Source organism: Azolla caroliniana, unplaced genomic scaffold (assembly GCF_043228905.1).
Source record: "Azolla caroliniana isolate FFs.n. ecotype wild unplaced genomic scaffold, voAzoCaro1.0.p SCAF_17, whole genome shotgun sequence".
In the NCBI taxonomy this organism is placed as follows: Eukaryota; Viridiplantae; Streptophyta; class Polypodiopsida; order Salviniales; family Salviniaceae; genus Azolla; species Azolla caroliniana.
The window spans coordinates 4,637,172-4,652,928 of record NW_028230452.1 but is presented as its reverse complement, the minus strand read 5'-3'; the positions used below and the strand labels follow the sequence as shown (position 1 = coordinate 4,652,928).

At 35.9% G+C, this 15,757-nt stretch overlaps 2 protein-coding genes across 5 annotated transcripts; both read left to right on the top strand.

Annotated features, from left to right (window-relative positions):
* Positions 1 to 1,332: 1,332 nt before the first annotated feature.
* Positions 1,333 to 3,164, top strand: LOC147852934 (uncharacterized). Its single transcript, XM_087333452.1, has 2 exons — positions 1,333 to 1,781; positions 2,829 to 3,164. Exons 1-2 carry the CDS (start codon positions 1,382 to 1,384, stop codon positions 2,954 to 2,956), a joined length of 528 nt encoding a protein of 175 aa, XP_087189578.1. The 5' UTR covers positions 1,333 to 1,381; the 3' UTR covers positions 2,957 to 3,164.
* A 5,304-nt stretch (positions 3,165 to 8,468) lies between these two features.
* LOC147852933 (uncharacterized) lies at positions 8,469 to 15,204 on the top strand. Of its 4 annotated transcripts, none has more exons than XM_087333126.1 (11): positions 8,469 to 8,590; positions 9,986 to 10,058; positions 10,174 to 10,266; positions 11,577 to 11,700; positions 12,193 to 12,439; positions 12,522 to 12,617; positions 13,206 to 13,334; positions 13,423 to 13,472; positions 13,580 to 13,677; positions 13,759 to 14,043; positions 14,629 to 15,204. In XM_087333126.1, exons 3-11 carry the CDS (start codon positions 10,204 to 10,206, stop codon positions 15,130 to 15,132), a joined length of 1,596 nt encoding a protein of 531 aa, XP_087189252.1. In that variant the 5' UTR covers positions 8,469 to 8,590; positions 9,986 to 10,058; positions 10,174 to 10,203; the 3' UTR covers positions 15,133 to 15,204. The 4 variants fall into 4 exon arrangements, with proteins under 4 accessions (XP_087189252.1, XP_087189256.1, XP_087189255.1 ...); XM_087333130.1 differs by lacking the exon at positions 14,629 to 15,204 and adding an exon at positions 14,182 to 14,548; XM_087333128.1 differs by lacking the exon at positions 9,986 to 10,058 and having other exon boundaries at positions 8,491 to 8,590.
* Positions 15,205 to 15,757: the final 553 nt, after the last annotated feature.

Here is a 15,757-nt window from a genome sequence, read left to right as displayed (position 1 = left end):
TAGTTTGAGATCATACATGCTAATATTTTGCTCCTATAGAATCATTTAAAAGTACACAAGATTATATGTGAAGATTTTGCTACATAAAAAGCACACAAGGAATTTATGAAAGTTGTCAAGTAGAGTTAGAGGTAAACTTGGGCGCTACTACCAAAATCTACAACACTTTAGTTTGGGATTAGGTATGTATAATCTACTACACTTCTATTTGACGTTGTCATTTAAAACATCCTTTTTTTCTTTCTTTTTTTGGATAAAAGATTCACCTCGGTATTAATGAAAAGATGCCCAACAGCTATAAAGAACTCATACATGAAAACATAACATCATACCCTCATCAACCAACATGTCGTGTAGCAAAAGCCCTCACACATCTACCTGAGGTGATTTAAAATATTCTTAATTCATATTGTTAGAAATATATACAAGATGATATGTGGAGAGTATGCTATAAAAAAAGAGAGTCCAAGAATCTATGAAGGTTGTCAAGTGGAATTATAAGTAGCTAAGGCAATTGTATCATATTCCATTTATAGTTATGTGATATGCAAATTGAGTTCGAAAGCCCCAAATTTGCAGCCATGTAATATCTAGTTTGTTATATTTGGCATTATTATTTCAAACACGCCGAATTCATACGAGATCATATTGACATAGTGTAAACAATAAGGTTACAAGGGTCACGTGTGCAATAACCGATAGAGGATCATGTATTTAATGTGGGGAAACTTTTAGACAACATGGTGAAAGGAAACAAACAAAATAGACATTACAAAAAGAAACAAACACATTAACATTGATGAGATTCATACGCAAAACCTACATCTCGAATAATATAACATATGTATAAGGGCAACGGAAAGGTGCCATTGTGGTTCTCCCCATCTCTTCCCGAGTCCTCCCTCTCTTTCTTTAACATGCTCCCTCCTTGGATCTATTTCTCTTTGATTGGTCCATTGTCTTTGGGTCCGAAACCGCATTTATATTTCTATTATTCCACGTAGTTTCTATTTGATCCCCGAAGACGACAATATTAATAAACTCCGGAAGTGTGAATGAACAAGAGAGGAAGGATCATGTCTTTAATGTGAGGAAACTTTGAAGGTCACATGGTGAAACATAAGCAAAAGTTCCCTTTAATTGTTGAACTGAGCAAATCTTTTAACATAAAATCTTCCAATAAACAAAAAAAACAAACCTTTAACAAAATTGACCAAACCTTAAGGGGAATTTAGGTCCTTCATCTATGCCTTCATTCATGGCTCAAGATCCACCTATATCAAGTTTTGCTTAAATCCAATTCTTTTGCTCAAGGAAAAACCACCTCCCTCCCCCAACCCTAACCCTAACCCTAACCCTACACACACAAAGAAACCACCACATGGAGTACTCTTTCATCACCACTAATCTTCTTCTACTACTGCTTCTTGTGTCTTCTTCATTCTCTTCATTAGCCATAGCAATCACATTTAGGGTAGATCGTTCAGCATGCTCCTCTGTTCTTGTGAGCTTATCTCCATGTTCTTCTGCATTGGCTAGTGGTAGCAGTAGCAGTAGCAGTAGCAGCAGCAGCAATACTAGTCCATCATCCTCGTGTTGTGATCCTTTGGAGATCGTTTTGTCAAATGCCACACAATTCAACTGCCTTTGTTCTCTCCTGGGAAACCCTCAGTACCAATCCATGCTCCAATCAGCCCTTCGCCTCCCTCAGCTCTGCCATCTCTCCATCGTCACAAGTGAAGCCAACTGCACCACAATTACAACTAGCAGTAACAATGGAAGTAAGTGTTCTCTCTCTCAATCAATCAATCAATCAATCTATTTATTTATCAATCTATGTATCAATCTATCTATCTATCTATCTATTTATTTATCAATCTATGTATCAATCTATCTATCTATCTATCTATCTATTTATCTATCAATCTATCTATTTATCTATTTATCTATCAATCTATCTATTTATTAATCAGTCGAGATTAGAAACATTCATGAGTAAATTAAGTCTTGAACATCCAGAATCACAAATAAATTCCCAAACATGTCTCACTCTTAATGGTCTCTAACACGATTCATACTTCACATCCAAAAAAGTGGTTTTAACAGAATCATTGAATTTTTTTGTCTTTGTCTCTTTTTATTACTATTTTATTGGGTTTTCTTTGGTGGTTTTTTGCAATCATGCTCTGCTATCAACATAAGGTAGTTTAAATTAAATCACAATTCTCTCACATACACAATTACAGTCTCTTGCTCTCTTAGCTTGGTGGTTTCTGCATCAAAAGTCTTGCAATTGAGAAGAACTCAATTAGTTTGATCCCATAGATCAAATTTCAGCTTCTCAAGGATTAAGATCATTGAAATATCATTATCTTAAATCTATCTATCTCATATTGAAAGAAGTAGACATTAACAAATTGTAGTGTCTTTATGAACTTCATGAAATTTTAGTATATTGTGGTGTGTACCTTTGTGCATTTCACAATATTGTTAAATATTAATAACTATTTTCACTCAATTAATCAGGACTCCATTACATATGCTTGGGTTCATATCTCACTCATGTACTTAATATTTAGTTAGGATTCAAAAGTCATTAATGTCCACATGGGTTCAAGTATCACGATATATTTACTTGGATTCAAAAGTCATTAAAGTTACTTGGGTTCAAGTATCACTAATACATGAGTGGGTTGATCAAATCCCATTAATGTACTAGATGACCTTGGGCAATACAAGGGGGTTAAAAAGTTTTGAATCTATGGCATTTTTGGTATATTCATTTCTCTTCTTATATGCTCTTTTTTTTGTGGTTTTTCCTCGAACAGGTTCTCCATCTTACGTTCCGGCATCTCTGTCCTCGTCTACATCAAACTCCGTTTCAATTGCAATCATCGCTTTGTCCTTCTGGATTTGTGTTAGTGGCTTATTGCCCATGTTGCCACTTATGTCATAACCTTATGTGATGAAGATTTTCATGGCTTGTAATTTTTTTATTTTTATTGTTATTGTTTTAAGCCCCAAAGCACTTGGTGCGTGGGTTCATTCTCTACTCAAATGTCCTTAAATATACATAGAATATATACATTTACATTGTTGTGATGAAAAGAACCTTCACTTATATGGCTTTTAAAATTATATTTGGCATTGAGATCTTTGCACTTTTTCAAAGGTAAGAGTGGAATTTTTGTTTCGTTTTAAGCTCCATATATGGGGTATTAATATACACATGTTGGTGACCCCATTACCTACCTATTATGACCTATTGGCTTCTTTTTGTAGATCCCACCATTATTTTGGCCCTGCCTATTGGTGAACCACATGCAATCTATAGACCTACACATTGGTGTGACTTATTGGTTGATGAAGCATATATAATATTCGTGAATGTGAAGCATGTATATGTGAGGGCATATACATAAAGAAACACACATAATCAACATGCACATTCAATAAGGTGAAATATTGGCAAACTTTGTAAATTTTTGCAAAGTTGGCAAAGTTTGCCCACTTGTATCAAACTTGAAGTGTTAGAGATATAGAGAATGTGAAAAAAATTGGCATACTCATCACATTACCATTGCAAATCTATATGAAAGAGTGTGATGCATGTTATAAATGCAATAGGGTCTCAAATTACTTTGGAAACAATCTAGACATAAATGCATGTCCTCTCTCTCCAACTCCATTCGGCGTGTGCAAAAGCAAGAACTTAACTAACACTCCCAATAAAACTTAGTTCAACATTTGAAAGTTATATTACTTACTTCTATGTAGATTATATTCACATGAACATTTAGTAATGAGGGAAATTTATCCCTAAATGTAGTGAGAACTAAATCATGCAACGGTATGTGTGTATGTATGCCTTTCTTACAAAACGGTGAGTTGTTACAAATACATGTGAATTGTTGTCCCAACAAATCATAATTGTGCTACATGCATACAATTTTGATAAAAAATCGGTTAGCCTAGTTCCACAATTCTAATTTCAATCTCAAAACCCTTTGGATCCTACATTATGTATGTAATCCAAAACTTAATGTTATACGGGGTTATTGAGGTTTGAAGGGGAACAATGTTGAGAAAATGCAAAAGATAGTTCTATGATGTCATCTCGCATCTAAGGCTACCACTCCATACCTACAAATGCTCCTTGAAACATGGTGTGAACCATTGAACTAGTGTGTATGATGAACCATTGGAACATGATGATCCAAAGGACATGAAAGGACATTGTCTATCAATCTAGGTTCTCAACAAAATACAAAAGTCACACAAATTGTAAATATCTTCTTTAATTGGACACATGACACACTCAAATGGTTTAAGAGGCAAAACATGAACATGCTACTTGATCCAACCACTGATTATGTGTCCATGATGGACAATGAATCGTGCCTTGTTGATGAACACATTTCCAAATGGAACAAGAACACCAAGTGCAATTGTATAAAGTAAACACGTAGGGACATTGGAAGTGTATGTAGGGGCATACAAACTTCACGTTTGTGATGCCCATGATGCTCAATTTGAGAAAACAAAATCACTCATAGCCATAATCTTGAAATAGAAAATGATGAACAAAGAGTCTTTCCTAATTTAAGCATACACAAATTGCAAGTTGTGCATTGTTATGTGTGTCGTTTCCATGTCTCGCACGAGAACACTTATATGAATTGATGGAGTTTTACCTCCCATCGATGTCGTTGGCCTAGGATTTTAACTTATGTATACCCTTTTGGTGGCAAACTAGATAGAGGTAGTTGTTAAATACCACCAAGCAACTAGCTTGCTTAGCTTCACACGATTACTGTTAATCTCTCTTGCCCTCTCTCAGACACTTCAACAAAGAAGTTAAAGTAAAGGCAATGTCGTTTTATTACCACTACTTAATACATAGAGGTTGAGCACCAAAGAGAGAGAGAGAGAGAGATATTAGAGTTTGGTTTACGAGCCTATATCACTAATCTCTCTTAGCTCTTAATTAAAATTAGGAAGATAGAACCCGACACTTAGCATATTAATCACTAGCAAACACTCTTAAGATTTTAGATGAACTATAAAAGTCGTGACTACAAAGTGGTTTTTATACCTTTTGCAAACTAAATGTGTTTGTTTCACACTAGGTTGCCCATTGGATTGCATTTTGTCCTACACGGTTTGTTCTATCCCCTTTTTCATAGATTGGTTGCTTGGTGTTCCTTGTTGGTGCCCATATCTTCACAACCAAAGCACCATGTCCCATCTACTTAACACTATGGAGATCATCTTTTGGGAGCATCATATAGTTCGATGTAAAGATTTCATATCTATCATCCAATGTTTCACATTATCAATTACCCAATGCATTAACCTCACACAATGTCCTCAAGTTGGAAATATGTTAATCTCCATATATTGATTAGTAGATAGTGGCACTAAAAACTAGAAATGCTTGATTGGTACAAGAAAAAACTTTGTAAGAGAAGTATAAATGTTACCCATATAACTCTTCTTAAGCTCCTTTTCTTGTACACATTTAAGGCTTAATTCATTCTTTGAGTTCTCTCTCTTGTTCACTCTTTTATAAAGGTAACTCAATTAAGCAAAATTGGTTTCTCGCATTCCTTTTGTGAGATTAGCACATTGTTTAAGTCATTAAAATGTGACTAAGTATGAAGTTCTTAATGTCTTAGCTTTGTTTGCAACTATAACATTGATTTGGTTAGCATCAACATATTAGTTGCTCGAAGCTTGGAGAAGCTTGACAAGCACTTCCATCCATCTCACCTACACCAGGTAGATAGTGGAACAACCTTGAATATGACCTTAACAAGCAAATATAACGTTGAATAACTCTTAGATAAGATTAGTGATAATTAATTAGTAAACATCAATTATGGTTACCATTAATGATTCACTATTGAGTTGATGTACTTTTGAGAATTTTTTGTTGTGATATCATCCAAAAGAAAAGATGAGCGAAGAAGTGAATCAGGAAGAGGTTGTCTGGAGAGTAAATCATAATTCTTAGAAATATTCATGAACTTAAAGCATAGGTTATTTGTATGATGGTCATCTTCGATGATGTGGTGTCATTAACATAGATATTATAGAATGTTACAATCCCCTTCGCATTGTTGGATGGGTGTCCTTGTGGATTGCAATTTTGTTGTTTAACCAATCATCTAGGGGTGAATGAGAGATTTGAGCCATCATTTGGAAGTACATCAGGAGGTTGTAGCCATGGTTGGGTAGTGTTAGGTAGCTTGTTAGAAAGCACATGGATGAAATAACCTAGATTCCTTCCGCAAAGTTGTCATCAGTTATTATGAGCCCCTTGGCACAAATTGGTAGCTTGCCTAATCTTTGACATTAGATGATTTTTATTCACTCAATAGGAATTATATCCCCAACATTTGTGGACAACATTTGTTTTATTTGCAAATTGAATCCAGCCCTAATAATACAATTCACGTGGTTAACAAACTCGATGAGGAGGTTATTACATAGCGGAAAGACACACACACACACAACAAAAGTGAGAGAGAAAGAGAGAGCCCACATGGATGTAGCTCAGTTGGTAAGGTTGCCCAATGGAGACCAAGTGGTCATGTGTTCAACCCCTACGTTCCACAGTGGCATCTAGAGAATTAAAAGTATATGAAGTATATAATAGAGAGGTTAGGAAATTGGGTTTCGAACCCAAGATGCAGTGCTCGTAGTGTTAACAACTTACCACTAGGGTAATGTAATTACGAGAGAGAGAGAGAGAGATACCAAAAACAAAAACTCCTAACAAATAATGTTAAATAAGAACCATACTTTATGTATTGTCACAAAGGATATTGTGTAGAATAAAGTACAATCTCTCCTTGTCACAAAGGATATTGTGTAGAATAAAGTACAATCTCTCCTTGTCACAAAGGATACTGTGTAGAATAAAGTACAATCTCTCCTAAAGGAGAATGGGTAGAATATCACATTATTCTCTTCATTCAATGCAACACACAAAGTACAATCTCTCCTAAAGGAGAGTGGGTAGAATATCACATTATTCTCTTCATTCAATGCAACAACAATATCTTCTTCCGTATGTATATGATATGGCTTTATTGCACATGTGCCCACCACTTGTTTGTTCACATATTCTACACATTACTTAATCACTTAATTAATGAGCAAGCGAACTTGAGAAATCAGACTCAACAACACGCTCTTATCTATTATTTAACTAATTGCACTAAAGTACAATATATAGTTTGATGATCCATCACTTCAAATGAGGTCTTAAGATTTGAACATAAGCGCGCGCACGCACACACACACACTACAAATTATAACTTGTACCACTACTCTCAGGAAGTTTGGTCATTTCGATTAAATGTCATTATTTGGATATTACTGATTGGGGTTTCTCTTCAGGTGACAAGCAACAACTCAATATGAAGACGATACTAAACTTTTCATATAATGTCTATTTGCTTCAAAAGATTTTGGTTAGATTTGGTTGATTTTCCCGCATTGTTACCTAATGTCGAAACAATGCGAGTATTTTTAATTGATTATAGATGTCTCAACTTCATAGATAGAGGTAAATTTCCTCTCTCTTGAGAAAATTGGAGGTCGTAAAATGATTAGGGCATGCCCAATGCTTTCATATTCGATGATAGGCATGGAATTAAATTGACCCTTTGAAAGATGGAGTGCTAAAAGGGCAAACTCATTTATTGGAGCAAATGGAGATTCTCTTAGTACATGTGTTTGCGCATAGTTAAGGCTTTAAACTGTTTGGCTAAACTGGTTCATAGACCGGTTCGGCCAAACCAGTTAAGCATGAACAAGTTTAGGGATGGATTCGGTTCAAGCTTGAAAACTCCCAAACCCATAAGGTCTGGTCAAGACAAGACCAAACTGGTTAAGCCAATTCCTAGTTCGTAGATGTGCGTGCGGGGGTAAACACTAACGAGCCTTGGTTCGGGAGCGAGCAGGTGACAGATAGAGATACATTGGTCGTCGGCTTTTGCCTCCAGTGTGTGTGTGTGTGTGTGTGTGTGTGTGTGTGTGTGGTCTTCGGGTTTCGGCCAAAGGAGACATCGAGACCGACCTTTTGGTCATCATGGAGACTAAGCGGGCATGCATAGATATCTTTGAATTCAGATAATAATAATGATGATGATGATGATGATGATGATGATGATGATAACAATAATAATGTTATTATTGTTATTATCATTATCATGATTATTAATAATATAATTATTATTATAAATAAAAGGAAAAACCTAAGAATTAATGGGATACATATATAATGAATGATTAGAAGGAGAACCGATTGGCTGGCGACGCAGCGCCACGTCGTCGCGTGCCACGTCATCGGATAGGGAGAGCCACGTCATCTCTCAGATTTCTTTCTCGTGGCCGACTTTTCCCGCCTTTTTCTCTCTCTCTCTCTCTCTCTCTCTCTCTCTCTCTCTCTGTGTCTGTCTGCGTCTCCTCCGCAGAAATGCAGCAGTTTGCAGGCAGAAGGATCGAACGCTCCCAACTTTCCTGCACTACATACTGATTCCTCGAGCTCTCCATCGCTCCAATCAACACCGTTTCACAGGTACTGAATTCGTTTCTTTTTGTGTATTACTTAGTTTTCAACCATTCTCCTGTTTTATTTTCTGCTTTTGTTTCTTCCCGTTCTCATCCCTGCAAATACGCCAATTCTCGTTAGTCTCCACCATCACCTACCCTCTTTCTCCTCGATAAGTAAGCTTTAAACTTATCGAAAAGATCGTGCTTTAATGGTTAATCACTGACAAAAGAAAGAAATCAATAAATCCTTCGCAATTAAGGCTTTCAGTATTAGAGTCAAACCAAATTGGAACTCTGATTTCATACGGACATGAACAGAGCGAGGTAGATATAGTCTCCTTTTCGGTTCTATATATTACATAATTCCGAGTAAAAAGAGGTTTCTTCTTATATTAATCATTGATATCATCCACGGTTCTCCTTGTAAGGTGCACAAGGTGCTATAATGTTTAAAAATATGCATACACAAGCACTGCAAGAACCACAGCAGAAATGTACAATTCATTCCATACTATAAGCCTCTTGGGGTTTGGGTTGAGGCCAACAATCCTCTAGGTACATTTGATTTTTGCAAAGTTTCCCATAACATCATAGACTTATTAAAACTTCAAATCATTTGCATTAAAAAGATCACTTCACATCAGGTCTACCTGACTGAGAATTTTTCTCAGTTTCCTTGGTAGCGTCCCCTATCGCTACCATCTGTCATTGTTCAAACTCATAAATATTATTGGGAGAATGAACCATGCATCAGATGCCCTCCTGCGTGCTTAAATAGGCTCAGTAAATTTGCCCACTTAATGCGAGATAAGTCCACTCAACTTTATATAAACAGCCTTATTCCTCAATGCCCTCCAGTCCCCATACACATACACATGAATCTTGTACATAGCTCTGACTTTTCTTCAAAAGAAATCTCAAACTCCAAATATTGATAGATAAGTTTAATGCATGCATCAATGAGCGCTTTAAGGCGAGCTTGTGAATCCTCGACTATTAATGTATATGGATTAAATAAGTTTAATGTATACATCACGACCATTTAAAGGTAAAAGCTGTTTGAATCGTGCTTCAGATAAGTTTAATTCTTACCTTCAATGAGCAACTTGAAGGTAAGAATCTTGTGAAACCCCTGATAGAAAGTTTCTTGCTTTATGTAGTTTTACAAATTTGAGGTAAATAGTCCTTAGAATCATCAAGCACATAGAAACCTTGTATTAGAGTAGAGAACCAACCACTTCATGTATATGTGGAAATGTTACATGGGGTTAAATAAACACTAAGCGTTCTCATTTACTATACCAAGTGATACAGCAATATTGGGTACAGGTATATTCTAAGAGATGTGTGATGCTGTTATTTTCACGATTTCATTCAATATCCATAATCAAACAAATAACTTATCTTGATATTGGTTCAGCTCTTGCTAGACTAGCATCAAAGAATATGCTGGCATTATAAAGTCTGTTGTTGTACCTTTTTCCACATCTCAGGCAAGGATAGATACCCTAGCTCTATCGTTCATCTTTCATATCATGGATTTAACCATGAATGATATGATTGTTTTCATGGAAAGGGTAATATATTCTTTTTCGTGTGCCAACTTAGGTCACATTATTGATAAAGAAGAAGATTATTATGGCAGCATGGGAAAATAGATATCACAATTTATTTGAGGAGAATAAGGCCCCTGATTTTAAGGTAAGATACTTATGGTTAAATGGCATGTTTTGTTCAACTTGGGACTTCTGATCTTTAATTCTAGTTGATAGTGTTTGTTGGTTGTCTTTTCTTTCTTTAGAAATTTGTTAACCTATTCTGCCAACATATTATGCTGCTCATGTCTCTTCCACTATTTCATATAAAAATTTGAGTTGCCAACAATTATAACATAGATGTGTTTTATATTTTTCCACAATATCGGATACCTTAGACATGTTAAAATTATTGTGTTGATGATTGTGAACTGTTTGGATCTTATTTTTGACATGTCTTAAATTTGAAACTAGCAATATTGTATGAGGCAGGAATAATGGAGTTTGATTTGCAAGTGCAATCCTTGTCTGATAGTTACTATTGACCCAGGGAGAGGATTTACCTGGGTGTTTCCGGGCCAAGCATAAGAACATGTCATATGAAGGAATATCTCCATGCGCCAAGTAGGACTTGCATGTAGAGTATGCATGCCTGCATAAGAACATGTCGTATGAAGGAATGCCTTCATGCATCAAGTAGGACTTACATGTAAAGTATGCATGCCTGCATAAGAACATGCCGTATGAGGGAATATATTCATGCAAGCAGTAGGACTTGCACAGTAAGTATGCATGTCTGCATAAGAGCATGTCATATAAGGGAATATCTTCATGCACCCAGTAAGACTTGCATGTAGATTATGGAATCCATGTAGACTATGCATGTCTGCATAAGAACACGTCATATGAAGGAATGTCTTCATACACCAAGCAGGACTTGCATGTAGAATATGGTGTCCAAGTTTTACCATTGACCATCATTTTGGAGACATTGGAATGATAATTTATGGAGGTGCATGAGAACTTGGTATGGATATCAGAAAGGTTGAATTACAGAAAACACTATCAGTGGAATTGTACGTAGATATCCTGTGGGTTGTTTGCAGATATTTGTGCATTGAATGGTAAATAATTTAGATGTGAGAGAACTTTGGAAAAAGTATAGTTTCAACCAAATTCAACCCCCTAAAGCCTATCAGTGGGATTGTACAATAGAGATCCTGTTGGGATGTTTGCAGATAGTTGTGCATTGAGTGGTTTAATAATTTAGATGCAATAGTCCTTTCAAAAAAGTATAGCGTCAACTAAATCCATCCCCTTCCAAGTTGTAAATTTTCTCCCGTAGTAAATGGAAAAAGTTTAACATTAGAGGAACCTATTACTGTGTAAAAGTAATGTGAAGGAATTCCTAGGAGCATATTTCCTTCTGGTTATAGTTCCATAAAATAGTAGCTAACAATATGTGTCTTCCTGCAGTGGATGGTTGCAGAATTTGATTCAAATTCCGTACTTGAAGAAGGTTCTAGGTCACTATCTGATTGTAAAAAAGTTACTTCATCAGATCAATGGAAACATTCTAACAATTTTTCAAGATTATTAGGTATGTATAGTCAAATCGCAGCTATATGATGGCTCATCTGTTTATATTTATAATAAAGTGAAACACCTGACTAAATATGCTGGAAGAGCTAATTCTAGTTTTTGGGAAACTGATTCATTAATTCTAATTTTTGGAAAACTGATTCAATCAGGAATGACCTATTCAAGGAAAAAATGTTTATCATGTTTTAGACAATAAAAATGAAATTTGTGCTATAACCCACTATATGTTTCAGAATCTGCTCTCTGCCAAATGTTTGCAGAAGAAATAAAGCAAAACGGTATTGTCAGTTCAAATAATGAGAAAAGTGAGGTAGAAGTGTGTCATCACAATGGGAGGCCAAATGGATCAAATAACACAGCATATATATGTGACCATAAGTCCAATTTATTCTAATGGAACTCCATAATTTTATAGTACTATCAAATCATTAACATGAACTAAAATAACTTTTCTGGATTTTGACCATCCTTTTATTGGGGTTCAACTCAGGAGAGAATGTCAATAAACCATGGCTATCAGAAACATCAGCAGATGATGAAATTCTTAAATGGAGAAAATTGCAGGGCATGCCTGACGAGTATAGTCAAGTTTCAAATGATATTACCTCTGTCCCTGATCCATCATTGTCAACACTTATACTCAGGGCAAATTTGTGCCAGCTGATTCACTTGTTGGGTTCAGTAGTAACAGAATGTGGTCATGTTATTGTAAACATTCCATTGTCGATCATACACAAGTTAGTAGTCATGGATGGAAGATTCTCTTTTGCCTCATTTCTTATTCAAAGATTATCGCATGACGAGAGTAAATTGGTGCAGGTTGTTTTCGCCATTTCTATTTGCTCGGCGACTTTCCTTCTCATTTTTTAGATCCTTCCAAAATTGTGTCTCAGAAAGAAGCTGTCAAATACGAAGGTATAAACACTTTTTACATAGTATTGGATGTTTATGAAGTTCTCTGCATGTGTTTGCATGTTATCTGATTGAAGTCAAAATGTCAGGGTTTTCAGAATAGTTGGTAAAATGAAGGGCATATATTGGGCTGACAGAAGGTCTTGTGATATTTGAGGAGTTCATGATGTTAGTTAACAATTTGAAGATGACCGACCACCTTGTGATCAGGTGTAGCTATAATAAAAATACTTGCTATAGTTGCAATTTGGATAAGGATTTGTGATAGTTCTAGTCAGCTAGATATGGAGGGGAAGCTTTTAGTCACATATAGTGGAACTACATAGCATATGTACGTGTTGTAAAGTACCTAGTCAAATTTTTAGGTTATGGAATCACAAAATGACAGAAATATGCAGGAAACATACAACTCCCTGGCTTTATATAAGAAGCTAGAGTATGATATAAAAAATTTCATGGTTCCAATGCTGAGTTTTTCTAACATGGTGTCATGTAAACAATACATCTATTTCAATTATTTGCATATTCTGCTACTGTCTTTGAAATTTTCTCAGATAAATGCTTTATAAAACTATATCATTCATGTATTAGGCTTGTTGATCGCATTAAGTCAACTCTACGAGGTTCTGTTGATGACATTGGATGGTTAGCACGAATTCCTGAGTTGCCACCAGTAAAGGATAGGACTGATAGGTTTGTGCAGCTGCTTGGTTTAGTCAGGTATGTATTTGCACATGTGACACATCACATTTTGCATTGCCTCGGATAAGTCAATTGATTTGTTCCGAATTTTTTATGATTGAAACAGTAATGGTATACACAAGCTGCCAAACAGTTATGTTTACCTCCTTGTTCCAGGTATGCACTGCTATAAAACAAAAGTGGAAGTCAGTTATTTCACTTTAAGTCATGGAAAAAGTGATTGTGAGAATTCTTAAAGATGAACCTGCATAATCTGGGAACAGGTTTGTTTAGCAACCATGGTCCGCTTTATTTTGTTGACACAAAGAAATACTTCTCAAAATTGGGTGTCACTTGTCACATTGCAAAAATACACAGTGAGGTATGTATCCTATTAACACGATTTCTCTCTTCAATCCTCCAGATGTGGTGAATATTACATCTCTTTTTATCACATGGACAGGCATCTGTTGAGACTAATGCTCTTGAAATTAAAAATTATATTGAGGAATTATATTGGGGTTGTGGAAAACGTGTTATGCTACTGGGACACAGCAAAGGTGGAGTAGATGCAGCAGCAGCAATTGCGAAGTATTGGTCTGATTTGAAGGAGAAAGTTGCCGGTTTAGTCGTAGTTCAGTCTCCATATGCAGGCAGCCCCATCGCATCAGATATATTTCGTGAAGGTCAGATCGCAGATGTCGAAACAAGGCGTGTCATGGAGGTCATAATTTGCAAAATAATCAAGGTGATTAAGATATCGGTTTTACATGCTTCTCAGCTTTGATTAAGATATTTGTGTGCTTGTACATTTTAATTGAAACATTAGATAAGATGTCATGGAACATTGAATGAAATCTTTAATGCAACTGTACTCTTAATCCAGTTAGTTGGGAAGGTTCCACAGATGACACTTATGTAAAAGATGTATGAGGAGTGTCATCATGTAGATAAAATGCTTTCCAAATAGCACATTCCTCCTATGTTCTCATTGTGACCACAATAAAATCCGTTAGTGATGCTTATAGCCCTGTTTTTTCTTTTACTATTCTGGAAAACAATTTTGTGGGTAGATGCGACCAATTCTATATAAGGTGGTTTTTTGTAGTAATTGGTGTAACTCGTTGTTGGAAGCCTCAATATGAGTTAAAAACTCACAAAAGAACATGTATAAAATGCCATGTGGACAATACGGTGCCTTAAAGCCCTCAATGAAAATTGAAGTGACTGCTTAAAGAAAGAAAATTGATTAAGATGGACTTTGATTGAATACTACATCATTATGTAATGTAAACACATCACATTCATATCTCTTTTGCCTCTAATTTTTCAGGGGGACATAAGATCGCTAGAAGACTTAACGTATGATAAGAGGCGGGAGTTCTTAGCAAGGTATCCTCTACCAATCGACTTCCCTACAGTTTCCTTTCATACAGAGGTGAGCATTGCTCCAGGTGTGATATACACCATGTCACACATAGCACATGCTGAGCTCCCATGGATACCATTATCAGCCATATATGGAGCAGATTTTCAAGAACCTATGTCAGCTACAAAGCTTCCAGTAATCATACCGTTGGCAGCTGCAATGGCAATATGTGCATTGCATTTAGATCTGCGGTATGGTGAGAAAAGTGATGGACTAGTTGTAAGAAAGGATGCAGAGATTCCTGGGTCTGTAGTAGTGAGGCCTGATAGGAAGTTCGATCATGCTTGGATGGTTTATTCTCAGTCTAAAAAAGGGGCTCATGAATCAGATGCTTCACAGATGTGTGAAGCTCTTCTAACATTGCTGCTAGAGGAATTTCAACTTCATTCATCAGAAGATGAAAATTAGCTTAATAATATACTATACCAGGCTACTGGCCTCTTCTTGTATGTTTGTGTTGTCTCAATATATGTCTTTGTACATCTGGTGTATCTCTTGTATATGTTCCTACAAAGATTAGGATGAGAGAGAGAGAAAGAGAACGAGAATGTGAATGTGCGACGAGCGACGAGAGTTAGTCTATTTACTTTAAAGGGAAAAGTACCAGGATACCCTTGGAAATTAGTCTATTTCCCAGAATGCCCCTAAAAGTTCCAAATTTACCAAACTACCCCTATGTCCGAAAAATTACACTTTATAAAGTAATTATACACTCAAATCTTTGGTAAATAGGGCTACTATCTTTCGTAAATAGGGCTTGTAGATTTGAGTGTATATAATTACTTTATAAAGTGTAATTTTTTGGACATAGGAGTAGTTTGGTAAATTTGAAACTTTCAGGGGCATTCTGGTAAATAGACAAACTTCCAGGGGTATCCTGGTACTTTTCCCTACTTTAAATTCATAAGGTCAGATTTCTACATAACTTCTATATACTAATACATCGTACCACTTATGCAATTATAAAAGGAAGGTTTGGCAATACCACAAATATGACTAATATTGTGCCATGCAAACTGAATGAAGAGAAATA